The sequence below is a fragment of the Poromitra crassiceps genome (genome assembly GCF_964638095.1).
Source record: "Poromitra crassiceps genome assembly, chromosome: 19".
Taxonomy (NCBI): domain Eukaryota; kingdom Metazoa; phylum Chordata; class Actinopteri; order Beryciformes; family Melamphaidae; genus Poromitra; species Poromitra crassiceps.
In genome coordinates, this window is record NC_139646.1 from 27,206,137 (window position 1) to 27,233,661 (window position 27,525).

The window sequence follows — 27,525 nt, forward strand, 5'->3', positions numbered from 1 at the left end:
TGCATTTCTTCAGCTGCCAAGAGCTGATTATGTTGTGTTTTTCAGTCTTTGGTGATGTTTTCCCCCAGCTTAAATGTGAAAATGTTTATAATAATCTAGTGTTTACTAACCTATTAACATCCTGCTCTCTTTGACTTTAATATATCATATATTGAACTGTGCTTGTTTTTGAGGTGTCATTGCGAGCTTTAATGGGATCATTGGACATAAATGCTAAATTTAGTAGGGACCACTCTCCATGCAGTAAAAATGACACTCATTTCTCCTCCCTCCACTCTTGATCCGAGTAGAGATTGCCGCTACCACCATTCCTGCACCAGCACCGCTGGGCGCCCTCTGCTGGCGCTAAGAAGAAATGGATGGACCACAAGCCCTCTACCACCTTGGACCTGGATGGAGTTTTGCAGCCCGTCATCACAAATGCCATCACGGTGTCTGCCCCCAGTAAGAAGGCCCTCTCCAAGTGTACCAAGTATGTGCTAACACATCAGGAGGTTGCTGCCGATGGTGAGATCCAGACCCAACTGATCAAGGTAAATAAGCTGAAACGGTGAAGGTTTAGACACAAATTGAAATGTTTTAAACTGCAGCACATGCTCAGCCCATAGCAGGTACATGTGGTGCAACATGTCCATTCTTTGACACTGGAAGCCTGTTGGAATGGTCTGCAGTGGACACAATGCACCTAATGCATCCTTTGTTCTGTTCTTTTCTTTTCCTTTACAGGGTGTGGTAAAAAAAACCAGAGGAGGAGGACGAGCAGTCCAGTTTACAGACATAGAGACCCTGAGACAGGAGCACGCCACAGGCCAAAGGTAGCTTTCCACACATATGTGAATGACAGACACTCCTGACATTATTATTATAATTAATAATAATATACTAGTGCAGTGCCCGTTCCTCCATTCACCACCCCGTGGGCGCTCCCCTCCCACACACACACTGCACTTCATCAGGTCCCCCTAAGCGCGCTCGGCAAGTTTGAAGTCGATCCGACAAACGGTTCTCGAGATACGCGAAGGACAGTCATACAGACAGTCCTGGAATTGACAGAATTGAACACAAATTGAGGGGCCGAAACCCTAGGCTCGCCCGATGATCTATTGGCATGTGCAGCACACAATTGCTCAACTTCGCATCACTGAAGACATCACTGTGGCTCATGATGTCACAATGCCTATGGCATCACTGTTGATGTCACAATACCTATGACATCATCAGTGCCTATGACATCACTGATGATGTCATATGCACTGAGGATGTCATAGGCATGGGTGACATCATCAGTGGGACAAAAATTGAAACCAACAGACAGATATTGCCCACTTGCTCACTTTTTATTTTATATTAAAAAAAGGATTAAACAAATTGCACAAAAAGAGTGTTCTGCACTCAGTCCACCCCCCGAGTTTCAAGTCAATCAGACCAACGGTTGTCGAGATAACTATGTGAAGGACAGACACACAGCGCCTGTTCAGAGGGAGGGGAACTGGTTGGAATAGCGTGAACCTCCCACGTGCTATGTCCTACCGATGAAGCTTCCCCTGTCAGGTGAAAAGAAGCGGCTGGCTAACTGCCCATGTCTCGGAGGAAGCATGGAGCCAGTTTCGGCTCTCCCCAGATCGACAGAGGGTGGAGCAGCAACCAGGATAAATAAATTAAATTAGCACCAATGGGGGATAAAAAATCGGGGGGGGGGGGGGGGGGACAGACACACAGACAGTCCTGATGATGGATGGATGGAGATAAGATGTTTATAAAGTTCACTGTGTCACCATGTCTTTGTTTCTGTGTAGCCGCAAGAGGAGATCATCAGATCGCAGCCTCACCAAGGAGGACGATCATATTGATGGAGATTGGACAGATGTTGAGACAAGGGTGAGAAGATAACATGTACCATAATTTAGAACTTCTTTAGCTGCGAAGAGATGTAGAGATTGCAAGCTTTAATGGAATCATTGGACATAAATGCTCAATTTTGTTTAGACCACTCTCCATGCAGTAAAAAATTACAGTCACTAATTTCTCCTCCACTCTTGATCTGTGTAGACGGCGATACCCTCACCGCTGCATCGCTGGTCCCGCTCTGGTCGTCAAGACAAATGGATGGACCACAAGCCCTCTACCACCTTGGTCCTGGATCGAGTTTTGCAGCCCGTCATCACAAGTGCCATCACGGTGTCTGCCCCCATCAGTAAAAAGGCCCTCTCCAAGTGTACCAAGTATGTGCTAACGCATCAGGAGGTTGCTGCTGATGGTGAGATCCAGACCCAACTGATCAAGGTAAATAAGCTGAAACGGTGAAGGTTTAGACACAAATTGAAATGTTTTAAACTGCAGCACATGCTCAGCCCATAGCAGGTACATGTGGTGCAACATGTCCATTCTTTGACACTGGAAGCCTGTTGGAATGGTCTGCAGTGGACACAATGCACCTAATGCATCCTCCTTTGTTCTGTTCTTTTTCCTTTACAGGGCATGGTCTTCAAAACCAGGGGAGGAGGACAATCGGTGGAGTTTACGGAGATAGAGACCCTGAGGCAGGAGGACGCCACATGCCCAAGGTAGCTTTCCACAGCCAATTCAAATTAATTTAGCTGCTGCTCAGCTTGATAAGTATAATGATGTTTAGATGGTTCACTGTGTCACCATGTCTTTGTTTCTTTTTTGTGCAGATCAATAAAGAGAACGAAAAAAAAACAGCCACCACCGTATGGATGGCGTTTGGACTAGGGTTGGCGCGATGGACGATGGCGTCGACCATCGTGATTGTTCCAACACCCATCGACCTCTGTTTTGTGCCTTTCAATATTGTTGGTAGTGATAGCCTACTAGCCTACTGTTGGTGTTGTTGATTAGCTGATCTGGAGCACCTGGATGCTCCACGAGTAGGTGCTGTGTCATTGCTCCTGTGCGTATACACGCACGCATACACACACACACACACACAAACACACACACACACACACAGCCTATATATATATATGAGGAGTGACTCAACACTCTAGGACAGCGATACCCCTGAGGAGTGACTCAACACTCTAGGACAGCCATATCCCTGAGGAATGACTCAACATATATCTTTCATCCAATGTGTAAAATACCATTTTCCAGGAGGGGAAGCGGAAGGGGCCGCTCAGACAGAGGAGGCCTTGGTCCAGGTGGTGTCAATCAGACCGTTTGCTCCCAACAAAGAGCTAGCTGACATACTAGAGGATGGTGTGTTAAACGCATACGAGAAAGCGAAAGCAGAAGCTGAGAAGCCTAACTTCTCCAAGCACAACGACGGCAAAAACAACGCAGGCTGGCTGACAACGCAGGCTGTCGTGTCCGTAAGGGTGTCGTGGCCGGGAGAGAGCGGTGGGCCTGTGGAGGTCACAGAGCTCTGGGCCTGATGATGAGGCAGCAGGTTTGCGAGTCAGCTGATTTACTTCCAATTCTCCAGTGTGTTTTTCCCCCTCTCCATTTCATCTTTAGTTTACCTTTTTGATAAGAGAACCCTATAAGGCTGCTATATCCCATTCTTGTCACGATACAACAAAATTATGACTTGGTATTTCCCAGATTCTGGACTAGACTGCTCATTGTTAGTTCGTGAGGAGACTTGATTAGAATAGTTACATTCACATTGCTATGAATTTAGCGGCCTAAAACACCTGTCACATATGTATTATTTATATATATATATATATATATATATACCATATAGATATAGATATATAGTCAGTCACACATAAAACAATGTTCTTTTTGGCCACAAATTCAACAGTCATGGCATCGTGAACGATACAGTAAAAAAAAAAAATGTTGAGGATTGTTCCATTTTCCTGTAAATTGTACCTCTATTTATTTGCCTTATTTAGTTTTCTATATTTTGTATGTATACACAGCATTACAATAAAATGTTATATTAAAAATATGAATATGAATAATTATACTGTTATACAGTTTTTTCCATTTCTATTATTTTATTTTTGTTTTGTATTTTTATTTTGCTCATGCTGTGTCTTTTATATGATTACAATAAAGTTTTGTCCCTGACAAGCGATTTCTTATTCTTTTCTGATGAATAATTTATTTCTTCTTCATGAAATGTTTCATTTACGAGCCACCAGCCCAGGAGTTGCATAGGGTGCATTGACAGGGAATGGACTCTAAGCTAAGAAAAAAAGCTGAAACATTTTAGTCAACTAAAATGTGTGTAATGCTAGTTTTGTGGCATCTTGAGGAGATAGTACTGTAAGGAATGGAAAGCTGTTCACAGATGGTGAATACATGAAAGAATAGTTAATCAGAGCATTAGTATGCTCAGACTTCAAAAACAAAACTGGGGTAGTTGAGAAAATTTAAGATATGCCTCTCTCTCCAACAAGACTGTCAAAGACATGCTCATTTAGACCTATTAGTAATTTAGACTACTGTAATAGGCTTTGTTACTCATTATTTGTGAGGCTCCAGACATAGTTATTATTTACTTTTTGGTCAAAAATATCTCTTTTGATAGTAAAGGTTGCCGACCCCTGGTTTGGTTTAGGCTGTAGCCCTGTGCACTGTAGGCCATTCCTTCCTCACCTGGCTGTATGCACCTTTTTGTTCAGTTTGTTTGTTTTGTAGTAGCTAGTTTCTGTTGTTTAGTTCATAGTTTTAGGCAATACATTATTGTTATAACTTTTACATTGGTGTGAAGTAAAAGTGATAACAGTTCGTGTTATGATAATAATAATAATGTACATTTAAAAATAAAACAATGTAAAATAAACATAGTGTGTTATGCAGGAGAAATCCACTAGGGGTCGTGCTGAGCCTGCAGCCTAGACTGAAGTGAAGCTCCTCTCCCTCTCCATCCGAGCTCAAGCTCCAGCATCATCAGCCGAGCAGAGCGACCTGGTCAGGTTCTCAGCTGGAGCAGCGGGGGTCTCGCTGACCAGCAGGCTTCTGACACGCATCTTTTGGGGGGACTCGGCCTCAGTAAAAGCCTCTAATCTCCCCGTGCATCCGTGGGCATAAGGGCGGGAGGACCAAGCGATGTCTGCGCCGGGTTTTACCAACCTCAACAGCTCTGTCAGCTACAGCCAGAGCTCAACGCCGAACGGCGGGGCTGTAAAGCAGGCCGGGTGCTAGCTTTAGCATGCTAACCCCCATGATGTTAGCTTAGCAGCTTCTGTTAGACGTTGGTTTTGTTTCGTTCAGCTGTTATCTGACTTTTAAGTGATTATGAAGACCATTATAACACGAAATACGTTAAATAAAATCAGGACGACATGTAAACTCGGCAGCACTTACGAGCAGGCTTGCTAACGTTAACTAGCTGCTAGCATTAGCTAGCTACGCATTAAAACCGACGGGAGATAACGTTAGCTGCAAAGTGTGTTAAGCTAATGCAACATAGCTAACCTAGCTAGCTGATAACTGACAGATTGCGTATTATGTCTGATGTCAATGCCATGCTCTTATTCAAATTACGTTAAACACCCAGTCAGATCAAATAACACTGAAGTCATAAAATTGTCTTATGATCGTTGCTGCTGTGCTGTCAAGGATGCTTGATTAGCTGAGAGCTAACGTTAGCTGGGTATTAAACCTACTAAGCTAACAGCTGCTGATGTAGCTTGTTGTATGCTGCTAATGACAGCCTCATCAGATCAGCAGTTGCTTCTGAACGTTTTCTCACTGACTTGACCTCTGGTATGACTTTGAATGTAAATGTCTTGTCAATATAGTTGTCAGATTGGCAAAGTCGATACTGCATCAGATCATCTCAGTTTGCCACTATTTGCCCTCCATGACATGATTGTATTTTTGAACATCTGTTGTATGTGCCCCTCAGGTCCAGCACAGACCCACCCATCCACATATCCACCTACAGGATACTACGGAGCCCTGCCTCATCAACAAAGCTACCCTACCATTCCTGCCCACTGCAGCCCTGTTCCCAGCAAAGCCCCCATCACGAACAATGCCCACAGTGCTAACTACTACCACAACCACCAGCAGCAACAGCACCCCCCTCCACACCACACTCCCCCCAATGTAGCACCCTCCTCGTTCGGGGCCTCCCCAAGCTCTGCCCCTCCCACCCGGCTGTACAGCACAGCCCCTGCCACTCTCCCTGCTTCGGCACCCCCACCAGCAAGCTCCCAGTATAACCCACAGCCGCTCGAGCAGCAGGCCCCCTATGGCGCTCCAGGAGCCTACTATGGACAGCAGTCGTACCACGCACCCCCAGCACAGCACCCTCAGCAGTCTCGTGCCTGCGCCTCCTACCGGCCCTGGAGCTCCCCTTTACCCCATCGTCTCGTACCCCTCTGCGCCGGGAAGTAGCCAGTACGGCACCCTTAGGTCATCCCAGACCGCCACCACGCCCGGCACTGTGCCCACCCTGATGAACGCGCCCTTACATCAGTACCCGCCCTCGAGCAGCACCTCTCACCCAACCTCCACCACAGCAGTGCAGCCTGGGTACAGCGCGGCTCCTCCCGGCCAGCCAGCGATGGCGGTTAATGGACAAGGAAGCACAGGTACCCATGATTCGGACGGCATGGTGTCTCAGTGGTTAGCGCTCCCGGGTTCGAACCCCGGTCCCTCCCATGTCCTTTCTTTGTGGAGTTTGCATGTTCTCCCCGTATTCGTGTGTCTTTGATGGTGGGAGGAAACCGGGTGCTCCGGTTTCCTCCCACCATCAAAGACATGTATATTAGGGTTAATACTCCTGTCAGTGTGTGTGAGGCACTGGCAATTCTAACTGGAGTTCCGAGGGACAGCAGTAGAAAATTAGCCATCTGGCTAACACTGGCACATTTACAGTAATGTTATTTTTTTGAATAACACACAAAGTAATGCTCATTAATGTGCATTGTCTCTCAAATAAATACATTTAATTAAATGATTGATTGATTTACACTGACCAGCTCACGGTAGGACACTGGGGACTTGCCTAATGCAGAGAGGCATGGATTGAGGGGTTTCAGCCTGGGAAGTAACAAGTAAAAAAAACATTCCCTGGAAGCCAGGGTGGTATAATGCAAATATGAAGAGGTTTATCTAGAGATCGCCATTGTGGGGGAGAAACATTGCCTGAATCATCATTCAATATCAAAAAGTTTTGGGGCAGAGTAGATGAAATTACCAGCCACAGCATTTTGTTTGTGCCTTGTTTTCCCACGCTGCTTCTAGCTCTTGGTTTTTCTTCATATAAGGGCTTTAATAATAAGGGCTTTGTACTTCAAAGAAAGACGAAAATAGGTTCCAGGTTGAAAAATATCGAAATTCTCCTTTTCATTTTTTGTGATACACAACTCCACTCTCCTGTTCATAATTTCCTGTCCATAAGTTCTACTTGTTTGTGTTCTCTGACATCTCTGTGACTCAATGGTTGCTTCTCTGCCGCAGCCCAAACCGCAGTCCACCAACAGTACGACCAAAGCCACCGGGCCCCTGTGAACTACGACCCCTACGGCGGGGTCAGTCACAGCAGCGGGAGTGCAGACGCCGACAGATCGCCCTCAAGAACCCCCTCCACTTCGGTCCATTCCTCCCCAGGACACCACCAAGGTCAGCAGGGATGGGACAAAGGGATCACGATTGTCCTTGTTGTTTTGTTGGTGCTGAATTTTAGTCGATTTTTCTCCACTAGGCAATAACTGAAGAATGGCACGACAGCAACTGGTTTTGTTGATGATTTTGTTTGAAATTTGTTTTTATTGTTTTGTTTTCGATTTCAGCAAAGACATGAAGAGTGTTTCTTCCCCCATTGGTGGTTTGAGCAAGAGGGTATTCCTACAAAACACACCTAATTTTTCTGGTGTTAAAAAGACCTTCACTGGTGTTAAAAAGGCCTTCACTGGTGTTAAAAAGGCCTTCACTGGGGACTCTGCAGTTTTAGTCCAAAAAAGAAAAGCGTGTGAATGTTTTTATGCTCACAGCTGTACTTGGCAAACATACCTCTTCCACTCTGTGAGACACGCACGAGCACACACACACACACACACACACACAGTCACACGCACACACACACACACACACACACACATATGCAGGGGTGCATGTGCATATGGATGGGAAGGTTTAATGCTTTGCAAATAGCACTATCCACTAGCCACCTGTCTGTACCTGTTCAATACCCAAGAAGACAGCTGAACACATGTACACAAATGGAAATTAGAGTGGAAAATCTATACTAACGAGCTAGTTATTAATTCTACTCAGCAGCTGCATCTATATTTAGTCGCAGCATGGAGATGGAGTCTAACTCACTACAACAAGATGCGTCTAATACAGACGATTAGTGGTTTACTGAAGTGGTTAATTTAATTTCAGTTGGGCAAAAGCTCTGTAGTAATGTCTAATCTAAAGCAAATCATTGTATGTCATGTTGCCGGTGTCGTACTTTTCTCCTGCAAGTTTTCCCTGTTTTTCCCCACTAAGTTTTCACACCTGGTAGAGGGTCAGACTCTCTAAACAGTGGAACTTTTTACTCATCAAACATACAATTTTAATATGTAAACTCGTACTTTGTGAGAATTTACATTGAAATGTAATGTTTATTTGGTGCAGCAGGCTTTTTTTTCTACACACACACACACACACAGGCACGCACGCAACACACCACTTGGAACTATTATTTCTTCCCGGACACCTTTACTGGCCGATGGCTCCGCCCCTTCTGCTGCAGTCATATCATCTGGTCTTGACGGTTGTCTTCTACCTCTCCCACCCCCACAACCCACCTCCCCCCAACAGGCATGCAGTATGGATATGTTGCTAATACTGGAGCTAGCTCTGCCTCTGCCACCACCTCCGCCCCAGCACCAGCCGCAGCCCCCTCGTCATCCAGCTCCGATGAGGAGGATGAGGATGAGGAAGCAGGTCTGCTTTAGCTCTTACCAAGGTTCAAGGTTTTTATTAGTCACATGCAGCATCACAGACATGTCAAGAGCAGTGAAAATTAAGGCCGCGGCCGCTCCCATATTGTGCAGACAGGATAAAAGACAACACGAAAAACATAGCTAAAAAGTCTGATAAGCGCTACGAGCACATAATAAAAGTGCGGCAACCGCAACAAGGTCCCCTGATAAATGCTACGAGCACATAGTAAGGTATAATAACCACAGCGAGTTCCCCACTGAAAAAAAGCTCAGTTCGGAGTTATGTGGCAAGATACACAGCAGTGAACATGGTGCACTGCATAAGGCAAAGAAAAAAAGAAAAGAAAACAGTAAGCAAGATAAAAACGCCAGTGAACACAGTGCACTGGGTACCAACTATTATGAATCAAGGGCCCTGATGGCCTGAGGGAAGAAGCTATTCTTCAATCTCTCGGTCCTCGCCGCTAGGTGTTTCATTCTCCTCCCAGAGCGCAACCTCTGAAACAAGTGGTGGCCTGGGTGAGAGCTGTCCTTCATTATTTTCGTCGCCTTGGATCTGCAGCGTTTACTATAGATGTCCTCCAGGCGGGGCAAGGTGGAGCGGGTGACGCGTTCCGCGGCCTTTATGACCCGCGTCAGTCTCTTCCTGTCCTTGCCGTTGCAGTTTCCATACCAGGCAGAGATGCTGCTCGTCAGCACAGACTCAATCGTGGCAGAATAGAAGGCCTTCAATAAGGCTGGGGATTTGGTGTGCTTCCTCAGCCTCCTGAGGTAGTACAGCTTACCCGCTGTCTTCTTCACCAAGGCGGTGACATGGGCACTCCATGTCAGGTCCCCACTGATGTTTACTCCCAGGTATTTGTAGGTATCTACCACCTCCACTGGGGTCCCGTCGATGTTGATCGGCAGATGCGGGGTCCTCTTACTCCGCCTGAAATCCCCCCTCCAACCACCTCTTCTACCACTTCCTCTATCTCCGCAAACGCCTTCGACCCCCCCCCCAAAAAAACCTAATTTTTATCATGTCTACTTTTCCAAACCCCCCCCCCCCCCCCCCCAAGGCGCGTCACCGTTGATCACTGCCGCACTCCGACTTTATGGTCTGACGATGTCCATCTGTCACAGCTCGCCATTCACCATCCTACCCTTTCTAATAACCAAATCAGATGCCTCCTCCTCTCCGTCCTGCTGCTTACTCAACAGCCTTCCAGTGTTCAGCCATTGCTCGTCATCTTTCACCCTCACAGCCGTTGTGGGTGTTGGCGCTGAATGTCTGAATTTGATCTTTGAAATCTGTGTGCAATTCTGCTTCATTGTTTTCCGTCACTGAAATCTTGTCTCTCAGAAGCGTGCGTGAGAGCGCTGACAAAGTTAGCATCTCCCAAATTGTCCTTGTTTGATGTAGCTGCTGCCAGTGTCTGCTTGTCTATTTGTCACGCAGACTGTGTGTGAAAGCAGTCGTCCTCTTGTACTGTCTCTATCTCTGTCACCTAATGATCTTATGATCGTCCCTTTTACAATACACTTCCACTGACCAGCAGCCGTTCAGCTGTGGTTGCTGATGAGAAAAGTAATACACTGCTGTGTTATTCACCACGCCCACTTTTTCTCTCTTCGTCACTATGAATGAAGTTTGGCAACATTCAGAAGCCACACTGCGGCCAACTTCAGTTACATGTTCATAGCGTTACTGCTGCGAGGAGCCGATGGCTGTACCCGGTCGGCATTTAACGTTCGTTACAAAAGCACGTCGACAGTGTTTTCTCACTGCCAGTAAGCCTACAGTAGGGTTTGACAGATACTAGCCTGACCGGTCAGCACAGCCACCCACTCAGTCCTCGCTGCTCATTTAAATATTTCCAAATAGGTGTTATTCTGATAAACTGGTCACATATTTGGAATGTTACGTTCTCATCCGAAAAAATATTAAAACTTTCAAACAGTTTGTTTCTTTGCTTTTTGCCAAGTCTAAAAATTATTACGGTAGACCTCCGGGTCTAAAACGGAAAGACGATTACAAAATGACGTAATGCAGAAGCGTCCTTATATGGGCAAAGAATAAGGTGAATAGCCTCCATTCTAGCTAGCAACCCTATAGCTCAGGTGATACTGGAGGATCGCTGGGCCTCGGATCTGTTCGTTCATGTGTTCATAGAAAACTAAGATCAGCAGCACGCGCCTCTTACTAGACTTTCAGTAGGACACACTGTATCCCACAAGAATGTGTCATAGTAATGTTACGTTACATGACATTAATGTCATGCTGCAATGTCATGTAATATTCGTAATGTCTCATACATTGCTGCTGGTGCTGGCAGTTGCTCTCTTATGTTGCTGGCATAAACGCCATTGTATTTGTTTCTCCTGCAAGTTTTCCCAAACTCAAATTGACTTGGCATGTTAGCAAGACTTCACACCTAGTAGAGGGTCAGTAAATGTTGGAACTTTCCACTTCAAAACATACCATTTTAATATGTTTGTAAACTCAGACTTTGGGATAATTTACGTTGAAAATAATGCTGCTGCAGGCTTTTTTCCTATTACCGTATTTGACTGGTCAGAGAGGGGAAGTGGTTTCTGCTGTTTGCTTTACATGATAAAGAAACTAGGTGTTTAACATTTTGAAACTGCACTTTCTAGATGTTTTTCTAAATTATATATGATAATCTTTCTTATATATGTGTGTGTGTGTGTGTGTGTGTGTGTGTGTGTGTGTGTGTGTGTGTGTGTGTGTGTGTGTGTGTATACACACACACATGACATGACGTGTGGTGTGTATATATTCAGTGTTTCCCATACATAAAGGAATTTGTGGCGGGCCGCCACAATAATATTCTGACCGCCACAATAAGATGTTGACAAAAAAAAAAAAAAATTTTTTTTTTTTTTTTTTTTTTACAGTGCACCTGAACGCAACATGCAAGATATCCGCTGAATAAGTGTCCAATAAATGTTCATGTCATTCTGGCCAATACTTCTGTTATAGCATTTCAGTCTGGAATATGGAATATCTTTCAATAATCTATGATTTAGCTGCTAAATTGTCAAATACCCCCATCTGCTCGCTACCCAGGCACTTATGTATGTACTTAACCTAACTAACTTAACCTAACTAACTATCCTGTGTGCACAACACTGTCAGCCTAAACTCCGGCTGACACCCCAAAAACCTACAATCCGCTACAGAAAAATGTATATTTAAGCAATATATCACGAGAGCAAGTGTGTTGTGGAGAATATATCTCGCTGATAAGCTGTTATCCCACGAGGCCGCAGGCCTCGTGGGATAACAGCTTATCAGCGAGATATATTCCACAACACCACGCAGCTCGAGTGCTATATTGCTTTTATAAAACGGTTTCCAAGTATAATAATATAATAATAATAATACTATAAGTCCGACTGGCATTTTATTCTGATAGAGTCAGTTGAAACACTACTGTAAGGCGGGACCTCTAGCAAGAAGATAGACGTGCGGGTGATTTGATTGGATCGTTCTGGAGACTGAAGTGACATTGGCCAATCCTGGCGCTTGCTGAGAGCTTTTCCAAAGCCCGACACCAGAGCCGTATGCCGACCAAGTAACGTTACGTCTTATTTAGAAATGCGGGGTTAAGAGTGAGGGCGCGCGAGAGAGGGGTTAAGACATTAGCCCGCGTCTATTCTTGTACAAATCATCATTTTCTGCGAAGTATTAGTAAAGTTATAAGCGAAGATCGATTCACAAGGATCTGAAAGTTGTCTCCGCCATTTTGTTTTTGAGGTACTTTTAGTAAGAGAGTTGCGCCATCATGCGTCCATAATGACGACTAGTGACCCTCCATACAGCAGATCAGGAGAAAGCTGTTTGGCTCAAGCGCAGCGCTGCCTTTTAGTAAGAGAGTTGCCATGGCAACCAATAACCCATGGCCATGGGTTATTGAACTCGGTTACTGGAATTATACAATGGCTGTGAACCAATCAGATTGCTTGATTTGAGAGAGCCGGTTTATAATGTTTGTTTATTAACTGGCCCCTCGCCTTCTATCATTTCACGAAAGTGGCAAAGCAAGTTGAGTATCCCTGTCCTATAGGGAGAAATTTAGTTTGTCATTGTAAACCCACAGCACAGTAATGATGACATGTTCTTCATAGATCTAGCCTTTTAATTTTGCTCTTAAGCTTTCTCAAAGTACACCAAATTCATGCATTTTACTTTAAAATGTTTAAAAAAATCTCGCGGGGGGGCATGCCCCCGCACCCCCCTAGGGGGTCTGCGGTCCCCCACCACAAATTCTCAAAATCCTGTGGGAAACACTGGATATATAATATACACACACAGGCGCACGCGCACACACACACACACACACACACACACACACACACACACACACACACACATATATATGTCAGTTAGCAGGTCCACTGGGTGACTTGATGGAAACCGGATTATTGACATGGTAGATTTGAGTGTTTCACATAATATTGAAACTTTATTATTTGGTATGATAAAAACGTCGATGTTTCTGGCCCACATAATCCTTAAACAGCATTTCTCATGCATTGCGTTCTGCTCAGAAGGTGCTGATGGCTCTCCCTCAGGAACTATGTCATCAGCTAGAGGTTAACAGGTTTTAAATATAGCCAGCCACTCCCTTGCTAGCAACCCCAGGAAGTAAGTGTGTGTGTACCTGCCCCCATGGGGAGCATGGGGTGAAGACTTGTCAGCGCTCCTAACTCATTACCACGTCCCTTAATAATAACAGAGCTTTGTCCCTCGTGGCTTCTCTAGTTGAGCCAAGTGTTTTGCAAGTTATCTCCTGCAAGAACATCCCAGTTATTGATTCAGCCATGCTTGATTCCGAGTTCTTGCTTCTTGCTTGTTTCTGATTTTTGGAAGACATATCTGATACCAAACTGATATGTTATTTTTGGAAGACACATAGCAATTTCACAAGTTGTCTCATCCGTTTCTGTAGGTACTTTTCCTCTGCTTGTTTAAAAAACATTTTGGTTGCCGACCGTATGTATCTTCAAGTTTTGACTGAGTTGAGGCGTCTTCTCCCAATACCAATCAAGTCAGTTATTTGGTCTTTCTTCCATCGTTGTGTCTCGTTGTCCTCATTGCTGCCTTGGCCCGGTTCTTCCGGCTTGGTCAGACGTTCCTACTTACTGTACAGACACAATTCCTAGTCAGTGCACTAGCACCCCCTCTGGTTGGTCGGTGCACCTGTTCGAGGTGGTGAGAGGAACTGCAGGGAGGGAATACTGTGATCCTCCCACGCGCTACGTCATGCCGGTGAAGCTCCTCGCTTTCACATGCACATGTATCGGAGGAAGCGTCTGCTTTTCACCAACTCTCCCCAGATCGGCAGAGGGGGTGGAGCAACGACTGCGACAGCAGGGGGTTTTGGCCAAGTACAGTTGGGGGGGGAAACGGAAGAAAAATCCTGAAAAAAGAGAGAAAAAATGGTGCCAAAATTATCACAACCGTGTCAGGTGAATGACATAAGATTGACTTATTGTTATCACAACGCTGATGAATTCTGATTCAAATACAAGTCAGATGTAGGCGCATGTCTTAGTATTCAGTTTGTTTTCTTCCACACTTCCATGTGGTCCAGGTCGTAAATTGGGGAGGAAATTTGAATCCTTGCAGCTTTTTGCAGTTGACTTCACACGGATTATAAAACATCAGATCAGTGTCATTCGTCAAGGAATCAGAATTGGAGCGCTTTCAGCAGCCTTAGTTGGCAGTAACCTAGAGGTTAGAAAAGGCATGCTTATGATGATGGAAAGGTCATCATTTTGAATCTTCAGACCAGCTGGGGAAATGCTCTGTAATGCTCCTCCCTCACCAGCTACTGTCTAGGTGCCCTTGAGCAAGGCACCTAACCCCCTCAGTCTGCTCCAGTGCTGCCAGCAGCAGAAGACTGGGGTTATACTAGGCAGCTCCCAGGTGGGAATGTCTAGTTCAAAACAAAACGCATTGATTGATTAATTTGATTATTGCACATTGGATGAGTGAACGTGTTGTTGGGCATTTTTGTTTGACTCTTATTTTTTTTGTGATCAAATTTGTATTAAATTTTGTCAAATGAAGATCATAACAGTGGTACCATAAATAGTACAAGGAGTCATATGCATACAAACAGCAATTGACGGGCTATATTCATATCACCATTGCCTTGCAAAGACAAAATTAAAAATAAATGTTAGGAGTGAAAAGAAAAGAAAAGAAACATAAGGGAAGCAGACAAACAAAACAATTATTATATCTTATTACATCACAATGATATTCTCTTGAGAATTCTATAAGGTGACAGAAGAATGCAGGAGAAGTTGAGTAGGTGGAGGAGGAGGACAGGCTTATGAGTTGCCCTGGTGTCGTCCTCCTCTTCCAGAGCAGATAATCCAGTCTGTCGGTACTAGTAGGATTTATCCAAAGATAATTGGATCCTGTCTTGTCCAGTGAGCTCTGTGCCAGAGTCCTGCACTGTCTTGGTTCTCCCTGGTTGATCCCTCCCTTTGGCACAGAGATAGATTAATCAACTCATTCAAGTGTTCTGCACTCATAATGTCACTGGGAACCTTGTTCATTACTGGACATTAAAGAAATTAACTCCCCTCTAAAACACATGAACATTGTACAAATATGCCTTGCATTGCTGGGACCGCTTAGTTGTTTGGTGAATTGTTCTTCTTGGTGGATATCTGGCCAATCGTCGATGAGATCCAGATCTTTCCAGCCGCCACAATGGAGTTTTGATATCAGAAAATGTTTCAGTGATCCAAACGTCAGTGGTTAACATCAGGTTTTGGTGGAAGGGGACAGAGGACAGACCTTTGGTTTCTCGGGCACCTAGCTAGTTGGCTACCTAGTTCGCCCCCCCAACTTTTATTGAGAGTTGACACACCTTCTCTGGGGGTTATCAAAAGAATGGAATGCATTTACGATCACATCTTGATTGATGAGATCTCACCTCACAGTGGAAGAAGATCTACTACAGGATGGACTCTTTCTTTAAATGCCCTCAGATGCTGAGCTAAGAGATGAGTTTAAAGCCCTAGGTAGGTATCCTCCTGAGTTGAGGCGGACACGGACAGCTGCGGACACCACGGACGCGTCGCGTAGCAGTTCTGTTTCTACTCGTTTCTGGAGCCGTGGGAGGACGTGTAGAGAGAGTGAGGGAGAGGGTGGGAGAGAGAAGCAAACACATTTGTGCAGATCTCAAAAGCAGGTAAACCACTGTGGGATTAGTGAGAATGTTGGATCCACAAAGTCTTACTAGAGCTTTAGAGTGTGTCAGTTTAATAGGGAGAAAGAGAGAGAAAATATGTGGAAGGAAATTAATGAATGATGAATGCTAAAGATGGAGAGCAGGAGAATGAAGGCAAATGTATGTTTATACTACGGTGTGAGGCTGATTGGCTAATGGTTACTATGTTAGGTGGTTACTAGGGAAGTATTTCTATTCACACAAACTGACAGCCGATTCTGTGCTCTCTCCACGACCGCCGCGCTGCTGCTACTGTACCATATTTACCATGGAATGCCGTGTCTGGTGAACACCAGACACATTTGCCTTTAGAAAGAGCTAATGTAAGAAAGAGAGCGAGAGAGAGGATGACTGTGTCTCTTTACCCATCCATCGCTTCATCTATCCATTTCTATCCTCACAGCAGCATTATCCAAAGGGCCACGCTCCCTGCTGCTGCCTCACATGAGCTGGCTCACCACTAAGTGCATCCTTTCATCATGTCTCTCTCCCTCTCCCTCTCTCTCTCCCTCTCTCTCTCTCTCCCTCTCCCTCTCTCTCTCTCTCCCTCTCTCTCTCTCTCTCTCTCTCTCCCTCCCCCTCTCTCTCTCTCTCCCCCTCTCTCTCTCTCTCTCTCTCTCCCTCTCTGAGCACTGAGGGAGTCCAAACCACCGAGAGCTGCTCTTCATTGGCTTTGATATTTTCTTGTCTTCTTGTATGTGTCCCCCTTTTCTCCTTCGCTGTCTTTTGCTCTTAACTCCACCCTTTCTTTTGTTTTCTTTCAGATTCAGATTCAGATTCAGATATCTTTATTTGCCATTGTGTAAAACACATAGGAATTTGTTTTCACTTTGTTGCTTTGTTCACTCTTTCTGTCTGTCTGTCTGTCTGTCTGTCTGTCTCACAGGTGGTGACACCTCCTCCTCCACTACAGGCAGTGCCTCTCCAGTGCCCAACAGCTATGACTCTCTAGAAGGGGGCAGCTATCCAGGTACAAGCATACTGTCCATATTAACACTATCATACTGTACACACATGTCATCATGTTACAAAATTGCACATCAGGGTACATTGTAATATGATCATGAGATTTGACATGTTATTAATTTAGCTGACGCTATTATCCAGACTAGCGACTTACAATGAGTGCCACAGCAGAGGATGCTGCCATTCCTAGATTGGCAGCATTGCAAGCAACCAATAGAAAAGAGTGCAATGAGAAACACCACTCTGATAATTTCCTGTGACCCGATAACTCTAGATAACACTAGTTAAGAAACTATTGTGATCTAGCATTTCTGGGCTCATCTTGTTGTTTGGTGTATTTGTTCTTATTCTTGTGGATAACTGACCAAATGTAGATGATGTGAAGTCAGTTCCAGATATGTCCAAAAATAAAATAAAAATACATAAATCAGCTAATCTAAAACATCAAGAGTGACCGAATGATAGATTACTATAGGGGTCATTGGCTGTCATCATAAACATGCTGCAATCTTCAAACTAGTTAGCTAGCTATATTTACATGCCACCCCCCCCCCCACACACACACACACACACACACACACACTTGATTGAATGTAACAAGTTCCAGCCCCTTCTCTCTGAAGATTGTTTGAAGGCATAGTTGGGAAATGTAGGAAATGACTATAAAGTAGAAGTAGACGAAGCAGGTTTAGGGAAGGTAAGTACCCCCAAAAAAGAAAAATTACAACGCATTACAAAGACAAACGCACTGAACATCACAGGTTGATGAGATCTGACGGTGTAAGAGTATCCCAGGATGGATTTTTTTTTCCTTTTAGGCATTCAGACCTATATTCTACTTCAAGATGAAAGCATATTAGAAGAACAAGGAGGAATAAATGAGATCAGGAGTCTGAAGAGATGAGCGCAGGCCCAAAATGTCTCTTCTTTTTGCACTCTCCTCCTAATCCTATTGAGCCCACTCGTGTTTTCCATGTTGAATATCAGATGACAAAACTGCTGCTCTCTTGTCTTCTCACCCAGACTCCATGCCTCCCTCCTCCACCGACATGACCAGCCAGGCCCCGCCCTACAGTAGCTATGGTTACCCCAGTATGCAGCCGGCCTATCAGCAGGGCCCGGTCGCCCACGCCGACTCCGCCCCCTCCCAGGGACCGTACGGCCAGTCCGGCTACCAGCAGTACTCTCAGGTGAGGCCGCTCCTATGAAGCCATTCCTGAGCAGCATAATGTGATTCATTCTCTTCTTGATTATCTTCATTTGCAAGCAGAACACGTTGTCTCACCACCTTTTCTTTGGCGGAGAGGGGATGATGGTATTTGCACACTGGATCCATCTAAAAATCTTCAAATTGGCTGATGCTGTTCCCTTCCTCACTGTTTCCTCTGTGTTGTCCCAAGGTCACTAGTCAGTCATTCGTTCGGGTTATCGTCTTGTGGAATAATATGATCTGTACACATAGCCTCTTTTTGTTGTGGCTGTATCCACCTTATTTCTAGCTGCCATGATGCCTTACGTGAAATATGGGTGCTTCTTCCGGTGTAATCCTCCCAGTCCCGGGCCCCCTCCCCCCATCCCCCCCGTTACGTCGCTGATGCGGACACGACATACTGTAGCCCGTCTGTGTCTGTAAACCATGTTTCAAACTTTCAAAGCTGCAGACAAAGGGAGCAAATCACGTCCAGCTTGGCCAAACATTTTGCCGATAAATATCCCGAGTTGTTCAAAGAGCAACAGGTTAGCGGATGTGATAGATAATATTCTTACATTCCCTCAAATAAGTCGTCAAACGAGTGTTATTTATTTATGACAAGCAACTTTTTTTCAGCGTTGGAGTTTGATGAGGAAATGCGCTGAGTACGAGCGCCGCAGACCCTCTGCCAACAAGTAACGTAAATGACCAGGTGCAACAATCAGTCATGTTCTAGACTGGACCTTGCACTCATAATCATTTCACAGTGGGGGATTCAAAAATAAGGTGGATAGAGCACACCGCAGGAATGAGTCCTGAAGTATTACTTCCGGGTTCGTAAGAGGAAAAGTGAAGGGGGTTTTAGAATGGGGATTTCACAATTCATAAAATAAGGTCTGTGCTTAGCAAAGGTTTATGGGAACATGAATTTGGGTTCTGCAGGATAATCTTCACAAATGTGAATGACTTTTATGACTTTTGGAATGTAAATGCATGCAACACTTTATGTTTCAGAAGCTGTCTCTTTCACTCAGTGCTTCCTCTATGATTTCATGTAGCACTGGTGCTTGAGTTTCAGTGCAGGATCTTTTTTGAGGACTTTATCATCGTGAAAACTTTAATTTGAAAGAAACATTTACAAGGCCACTTCTTTATATTGCAGAGGGGAAATTTTACTACCCCCAAGATCTCTTCTAGCCTCTTTTGAAATTGTTGCTAGCAGCTGCTCTGCTGTGTTCTACTGTGTCCGATGCAAGCGTCAAAGCTCAACAATTGCTGAGACTCAATTCTCAATATATCTCATGCATGTGTTCATCCTCATAGTGGTCATGAGAAATCAAACTGTTTTCTCTCTGCAGCCGTTCCCCAACCTGTCCCAGCTGTCTGCGGCCCTTCAACCCAGAGCTAGTTCACTATGCTTCAGTTTAGTCTCCCTTCAACCCAGAGCTAGTTCACTATGCTTCAGTTTAGTCTCCCTTCAACCCAGAGCTAGTTCAGTATGCTTCAGTTTAGTCTCCCTTCAACCCAGAGCTAGTTCAGTATGCTTCAGTTTAGTCTCCCTTCAACCCAGAGCTAGTTCACTATGCTTCAGTTTAGTCTCCCTTCAACCCAGAGCTAGTTCAGTATGCTTCAGTTTAGTCTCCCTTCACCCCAGAGCTAGTTCAGTATGCTTCAGTTTAGTCTCCCTTCAACCCAGAGCTAGTTCAGTATGCTTCAGTTTAGTCTCCCTTCAACCCAGAGCTAGTTCACTATGCTTCAGTTTAGTCTCCCTTCAACCCAGAGCTAGTTCAGTTTGCTTCAGTTTAGTCTCCCTTCAACCCAGAGCTAGTTCAGTTTGCTTCAGTTTAGTCTCCCTTCAACCCAGAGCTAGTTCACTATGCTTCAGTTTAGTCTCCCTTCAACCCAGAGCTAGTTCAGTTTGCTTCAGTTTAGTCTCCCTTCAACCCAGAGCTAGTTCACTATGCTTCAAGTTTAGTCTTCCCTTCAACCCAGAGCTAGTTCAGTTTGCTTCAGTTTAGTCCCCCTTCAACCCAGAGCTAGTTCACTATGCTTCAAGTTTAGTCTTCCCTTCAACCCAGAGCTAGTTCAGTATGCTTCAGTTTAGTCTCCCTTCAACCCAGAGCTAGTTCAGTATGCTTCAGTTTAGTCTCCCTTCAACCCAGAGCTAGTTCAGTTTGCTTCAGTTTAGTCTCCCTTCAACCCAGAGCTAGTTCACTATGCTTCAAGTTTAGTCTTCCCTTCAACCCAGAGCTAGTTCAGTTTGCTTCAGTTTAGTCTCCCTTCAACCCAGAGCTAGTTCACTATGCTTCAAGTTTAGTCTTCCCTTCAACCCAGAGCTAGTTCAGTATGCTTCAGTTTAGTCCCCCTTCAACCCAGAGCTAGTTCACTATGCTTCAGTTTAGTCTCCCTTCAACCCAGAGCTAGTTCAGTTTGCTTCAGTTTAGTCTCCCTTCAACCCAGAGCTAGTTCAGTTTGCTTCAGTTTAGTCTCCCTTCAACCCAGAGCTAGTTCAGTTTGCTTCAGTTTAGTCTCCCTTCAACCCAGAGCTAGTTCAGTATGCTTCAGTTTAGTCCCCCTTCAACCCAGAGCTAGTTCAGTATGCTTCAGTTTAGTCTCCCTTCAACCCAGAGCTAGTTCACTATGCTTCAGTTTAGTCTCCCTTCAACCCAGAGCTAGTTCAGTTTGCTTCAGTTTAGTCTCCCTTCAACCCAGAGCTAGTTCAGTTTGCTTCAGTTTAGTCTCCCTTCAACCCAGAGCTAGTTCAGTTTGCTTCAGTTTAGTCTCCCTTCAACCCAGAGCTAGTTCACTATGCTTCAGTTTAGTCTCCCTTCAACCCAGAGCTAGTTCAGTTTGCTTCAGTTTAGTCTCCCTTCAACCCAGAGCTAGTTCAGTTTGCTTCAGTTTAGTCTCCCTTCAACCCAGAGCTAGTTCAGTTTGCTTCAGTTTAGTCTCCCTTCAACCCAGAGCTAGTTCAGTATGCTTCAGTTTAGTCCCCCTTCAACCCAGAGCTAGTTCAGTATGCTTCAGTTTAGTCTCCCTTCAACCCAGAGCTAGTTCAGCAGTATGCTTCAGTTTAGTCCCCCTTCAACCCAGAGCTAGTTCAGTATGCTTCAGTTTAGTCTCCCTTCAACCCAGAGCTAGTTCAGTTTGCTTCAGTTTAGTCTCCCTTCAACCCAGAGCTAGTTCACTATGCTTCAGTTTAGTCCCCCTTCAACCCAGAGCTAGTTCACTATGCTTCAATTTAGTCCCCCTTCAACCCAGAGCTAGTTCACTATGCTTCAGTTTAGTCCCCCTTCAACCCAGAGCTAGTTCACTATGCTTCAGTTTAGTCCCCCTTCAACCCAGAGCTAGTTCAGTATGCTTCAGTTTAGTCTCCCTTCAACCCAGAGCTAGTTCAGTTTGCTTCAGTTTAGTCTCCCTTCAACCCAGAGCTAGTTCAGTATGCTTCAGTTTAGTCTCCCTTCAACCCAGAGCTAGTTCAGTTTGCTTCAGTTTAGTCTCCCTTCAACCCAGAGCTAGTTCAGTTTGCTTCAGTTTAGTCTCCCTTCAACCCAGAGCTAGTTCAGTATGCTTCAGTTTAGTCTCCCTTCAACCCAGAGCTAGTTCAGTATGCTTCAGTTTAGTCTTCCCTTCAACCCAGAGCTAGTTCAGTTTGCTTCAGTTTAGTCCCCCTTCAACCCAGAGCTAGTTCAGTATGCTTCAGTTTAGTCCCCCTTCAACCCAGAGCTAGTTCACTATGCTTCAAGTTTAGTCTCCCTTCAACCCAGAGCTAGTTCAGTATGCTTCAGTTTAGTCCCCCTTCAACCCAGAGCTAGTTCACTATGCTTCAGTTTAGTCCCCCTTCAACCCAGAGCTAGTTCACTATGCTTCAGTTTAGTCCCCCTTCAACCCAGAGCTAGTTCACTATGCTTCAGTTTAGTCCCCCTTCAACCCAGAGCTAGTTCACTATGCTTCAAGTTTAGTCCCCCTTCAACCCAGAGCTAGTTCACTATGCTTCAGTTTAGTCCCCCTTCAACCCAGAGCTAGTTCAGTATGCTTCAGTTTAGTCTCCCCTTCAACCCAGAGCTAGTTCACTATGCTTCAAGTTTAGTCTCCCTTCAACCCAGAGCTAGTTCACTATGCTTCAGTTTAGTCCCCCCTTCAACCCAGAGCTAGTTCAGTATGCTTCAGTTTAGTCTCCCCTTCAACCAGAGTTGGGGGTAACGCGTTACAAAGTAACGCGTTACTGTAATCACATTACTTTTGTCGGTAACGAGTAGTGTAATGCACTACTGTGCCTAAGTGCAGTAATCACATTACAGTTACTAATCAAACGCTTACCTCGTTACATGCGTGAGAAAAGATCTCCGTTTTAATACCAGATCTTGTGTCCCATCAGACGGGTCATTTAACTGCACAGCAGATTCAATCATGGTGCCAATATTTCAACTTTGTATTACTGTAGCATGCAGAACAGCACTATTAGTCGACACATAGCTTATCAGATAACTAACATCATGCATATAGAACAATAAATAATTTTAACCTCCAAAACACATTGACAAACAAACAATTGACACAAAAACACAGTACCCCCAGGGCATGCTGGGAACTCCGCCCACTTTCCTCTTCCACGGGTTAAATTTCCCAGAAGGCTTTGCATAACTTTTTACACGCTGTTTTCCAATTAAATCAGGCTAAAGAGTGTTAGATATAAATAATATGTATTTTAACACAACATGCAATTCTGGAATATCTGAATATTGGACAAAATTAAATTAAATTAAATGTAAACCTAAACCATAAGAGAAACCCACATGCAGCGATGGGGTCTGTAAATACCCCTTGTAAATAAAACGTGTTCTAGGGAAGTGGGCGCAGTGCGGTATGTTCCGTAATAGTCTGCCAGCAATCTGCCAAAAAGCGCCGTCTTCTACAACAAGTTTTTGTTGCGCGGAAGGACAAGAATGTGACACTGCAAACGTTCCCCTGGACAGAAGCAGCTAGCTACGGTAGCCTACGACATAAACCTCTCAAAGCATCTGCAGTGGAAACATGCTAACACAAAGCTGGTTGCAGACCCAAGCTGAGTCGCCTGCCTCGACCCAAAGCAAGCTTTCTTTTCACCAGGTAACATCAAAATCAGAGATGGACAGGCGTGTTGCCTCCTCCTACATGGTAGAGGAAATGTTGCCAGTTTCAACAGTAGAATGAAATCGCCATTTTTCAGAAACATATTGAGCAAAATACAGATGGCAGGGAACGTACAGCCACCATCAGACAGGAAAAGTTTTGCAACCTACCTTATTACGATAGAGATTTGTGCTAATATATGGGCATATATGTAAGGATTAATGTTGTATTGTTAACTGGCAAATTACGTGACAATGCATCTCAGGCGATGTTACGGAGTAACGCAAAAGTAATGTAAAAGTAGTGTAACGAATTACTTTCTCCAGGGAGTAATCAAGTAAAGTAAGGCATTACTTTTTTTGAAAGTAATGTGTAATGTGTAATATATTACTTTTTTGAGTAACGGACCCCAACTCTGCCTTCAACCCAGAGCTAGTTCACTATGCTTCAAGTTTAGTCTCCCTTCAACCCAGAGCTAGTTCAGTATGCTTCAGTTTAGTCCCCCTTCAACCCAGAGCTAGTTCACTATGCTTCAGTTTAGTCCCCCCTTCAACCCAGAGCTAGTTCACTATGCTTCAGTTTAGTCTCCCTTCAACCCAGAGCTAGTTCACTATGCTTCAAGTTTAGTCCCCCCTTCAACCCAGAGCTAGTTCAGTATGCTTCAGTTTAGTCTCCCCTTCAACCCAGAGCTAGTTCAGTATGCTTCAGTTTAGTCTCCCCTTCAACCCAGAGCTAGTTCACTATGCTTCAAGTTTAGTCCCCCTTCAACCCAGAGCTAGTTCACTATGCTTCAGTTTAGTCCCCCCTTCAACCCAGAGCTAGTTCACTATGCTTCAGTTTAGTCTCCCTTCAACCCAGAGCTAGTTCACTATGCTTCAAGTTTAGTCCCCCCTTCAACCCAGAGCTAGTTCACTATGCTTCAAGTTTAGTCCCCCCTTCAACCCAGAGCTAGTTCAGTATGCTTCAGTTTAGTCTCCCTTCAACCCAGAGCTAGTTCAGTATGCTTCAGTTTAGTCTCCCCTTCAACCCAGAGCTAGTTCACTATGCTTCAAGTTTAGTCTCCCTTCAACCCAGAGCTAGTTCACTATGCTTCAAGTTTAGTCTCCCTTCAACCCAGAGCTAGTTCACTATGCTTCAAGTTTAGTCCCCCCTTCAACCCAGAGCTAGTTCAGTATGCTTCAGTTTAGTCCCCCTTCAACCCAGAGCTAGTTCAGTATGCTTCAGTTTAGTCTCCCTTCAACCCAGAGCTAGTTCACTATGCTTCAAGTTTAGTCCCCCCTTCAACCCAGAGCTAGTTCACTATGCTTCAGTTTAGTCTCCCCTTCAACCCAGAGCTAGTTCAGTATGCTTCAGTTTAGTCCCCCTTCAACCCAGAGCTAGTTCAGTATGCTTTGGTTTAGTCCCCATTCAACCCAGAGCTAGTTCAGTATGCTCAGTTTAGTCCCCCTTCAACCCAGAGCTAGTTCAGTACCCAGAGCTAGTTCAGTATGCTTCAGTTTAGTCCCCCCTTCAACCCAGAGCTAGTTCAGTATGCTTCAGTTTAGTCCCCCTTCAACCCAGAGCTAGTTCAGTATGCTTCAGTTTAGTCCCCCTTCAACCCAGAGCTAGTTCAGTATGCTTCAGTTTAGTCCCCCTTCAACCCAGAGCTAGTTCAGTATGCTTCAGTTTAGTCCCCCTTCAACCCAGAGCTAGTTCAGTATGCTTCAGTTTAGTCCCCCTTCAACCCAGAGCTAGTTCAGTATGCTTCAGTTTAGTCCCCCTTCAACCCAGAGCTAGTTCAGTATGCTTCAGTTTAGTCCCCCTTCAACCCAGAGCTAGTTCAGTATGCTTCAGTTTAGTCCCCCTTCAACCCAGAGCTAGTTCAGTATGCTTCAGTTTAGTCTCCCTTCAACCCAGAGCTAGTTCAGTATGCTTCAGTTTAGTCTTCCCTTCAACCCAGAGCTAGTTCAGTTTGCTTCAGTTTAGTCTCCCTTCAACCCAGAGCTAGTTCACTATGCTTCAAGTTTAGTCTCCCTTCAACCCAGAGCTAGTTCAGTATGCTTCAGTTTAGTCCCCCTTCAACCCAGAGCTAGTTCAGTATGCTCAGTTTAGTCCCCCTTCAACCCAGAGCTAGTTCAGTACCCAGAGCTAGTTCAGTATGCTTCAGTTTAGTCCCCCCTTCAACCCAGAGCTAGTTCAGTATGCTTCAGTTTAGTCCCCCTTCAACCCAGAGCTAGTTCAGTATGCTTCAGTTTAGTCCCCCTTCAACCCAGAGCTAGTTCAGTATGCTTCAGTTTAGTCCCCCTTCAACCCAGAGCTAGTTCAGTATGCTTCAGTTTAGTCCCCCTTCAACCCAGAGCTAGTTCAGTATGCTTCAGTTTAGTCCCCCTTCAACCCAGAGCTAGTTCAGTATGCTTCAGTTTAGTCCCCCTTCAACCCAGAGCTAGTTCAGTATGCTTCAGTTTAGTCTCCCTTCAACCCAGAGCTAGTTCAGTATGCTTCAGTTTAGTCTCCCTTCAACCCAGAGCTAGTTCAGTATGCTTCAGTTTAGTCCCCCTTCAACCCAGAGCTAGTTCAGTATGCTTCAGTTTAGTCCCCCTTCAACCCAGAGCTAGTTCAGTATGCTTCAGTTTAGTCTCCCTTCAACCCAGAGCTAGTTCACTATGCTTCAGTTTAGTCCCCCTTCAACCCAGAGCTAGTTCAGTATGCTTCAGTTTAGTCCCCCTTCAACCCAGAGCTAGTTCAGTATGCTTCAGTTTAGTCTCCCTTCAACCCAGAGCTAGTTCACTATGCTTCAGTTTAGTCCCCCTTCAACCCAGAGCTAGTTCAGTATGCTTCAGTTTAGTCCCCCTTCAACCCAGAGCTAGTTCAGTATGCTTCAGTTTAGTCTCCCTTCAACCCAGAGCTAGTTCAGTATGCTTCAGTTTAGTCTCCCTTCAACCCAGAGCTAGTTCAGTATGCTTCAGTTTAGTCCCCCTTCAACCCAGAGCTAGTTCAGTATGCTTCAGTTTAGTCCCCCTTCAACCCAGAGCTAGTTCAGTATGCTTCAGTTTAGTCTCCCTTCAACCCAGAGCTAGTTCAGTATGCTTCAGTTTAGTCTTCCCTTCAACCCAGAGCTAGTTCAGTTTGCTTCAGTTTAGTCTCCCTTCAACCCAGAGCTAGTTCAGTTTGCTTCAGTTTAGTCTCCCCTTCAACCCAGAGCTAGTTCAGTATGCTTCAGTTTAGTCCCCCCTTCAACCCAGAGCTAGTTCAGTTTGCTTCAAGTTTAGTCTCCCCTTCAACCCAGAGCTAGTTCACTATGCTTCAGTTTAGTCCCCCCTTCAACCCAGAGCTAGTTCAGTATGCTTCAGTTTAGTCCCCCCTTCAACCCAGAGCTAGTTCACTATGCTTCAAGTTTAGTCCCCCTTCAACCCAGAGCTAGTTCACTATGCTTGAGTTTAGTCCCCCCTTCAACCCAGAGCTAGTTCACTATGCTTCAAGTTTAGTCCCCCTTCAACCCAGAGCTAGTTCAGTATGCTTCAGTTTAGTCCCCCTTCAACCCAGAGCTAGTTCACTATGCTTCAATTTAGTCTCCCTTCAACCCAGAGCTAGTTCAGTATGCTTCAGTTTAGTCCCCCCTTCAACCCAGAGCTAGTTCACTATGCTTCAATTTAGTCTCCCTTCAACCCAGAGCTAGTTCAGTATGCTTCAGTTTAGTCTCCCTTCAACCCAGAGCTAGTTCAGTATGCTTCAGTTTAGTCTCCCTTTAACCCAGAGCTAGTTCAGTATGCTTCAGTTTAGTCTCCCTTCAACCCAGAGCTAGTTCACTATGCTTCAGTTTAGTCCCCCTTCAACCCAGAGCTAGTTCAGTATGCTTCAAGTTTAGTCTCCCCTTCAACCCAGAGCTAGTTCACTATGCTTCAAGTTTAGTCTCCCTTCAACCCAGAGCTAGTTCAGTATGCTTCAAGTTTAGTCTCCCCTTCAACCCAGAGCTAGTTCACTATGCTTCAATTTAGTCTCCCTTCAACCCAGAGCTAGTTCAGTATGCTTCAGTTTAGTCTCCCTTCAACCCAGAGCTAGTTCAGTATGCTTCAGTTTAGTCTCCCTTTAACCCAGAGCTAGTTCAGTATGCTTCAGTTTAGTCTCCCTTCAACCCAGAGCTAGTTCACTATGC

The 27,525-nt window shown here is 44.9% G+C and overlaps 1 protein-coding gene and 1 long non-coding RNA gene across 3 annotated transcripts in view; both read left to right on the forward strand.

The window, feature by feature from the left end:
• Positions 1 to 2,162: 2,162 nt before the first annotated feature.
• On the forward strand, positions 2,163 to 2,806 carry LOC310794229. Its single transcript, XR_014553556.1, has 3 exons — positions 2,163 to 2,283; positions 2,476 to 2,564; positions 2,676 to 2,806. It is a non-coding gene; the product is annotated as an uncharacterized lncRNA (long non-coding RNA).
• A 3,148-nt stretch (positions 2,807 to 5,954) lies between these two features.
• Positions 5,955 to 27,525, forward strand: part of LOC310794226 (uncharacterized protein) — a 23,438-nt gene continuing 1,867 nt past the window's right edge. Inside the window, exons 1-5 of one of the 2 annotated variants that reach the window (XM_083656177.1) lie at positions 5,955 to 6,518; positions 7,390 to 7,551; positions 8,740 to 8,865; positions 17,010 to 17,093; positions 18,113 to 18,279. In XM_083656177.1, the coding sequence (XP_083512303.1) occupies positions 6,176 to 6,518; positions 7,390 to 7,551; positions 8,740 to 8,865; positions 17,010 to 17,093; positions 18,113 to 18,279 (882 nt within the window). In that variant the 5' untranslated portion in view covers positions 5,955 to 6,175. The remainder of the gene's footprint in view (positions 6,519 to 7,389; positions 7,552 to 8,739; positions 8,866 to 17,009; positions 17,094 to 18,112; positions 18,280 to 27,525) is intronic. The other variant, XM_083656178.1, reaches the window with a different exon arrangement.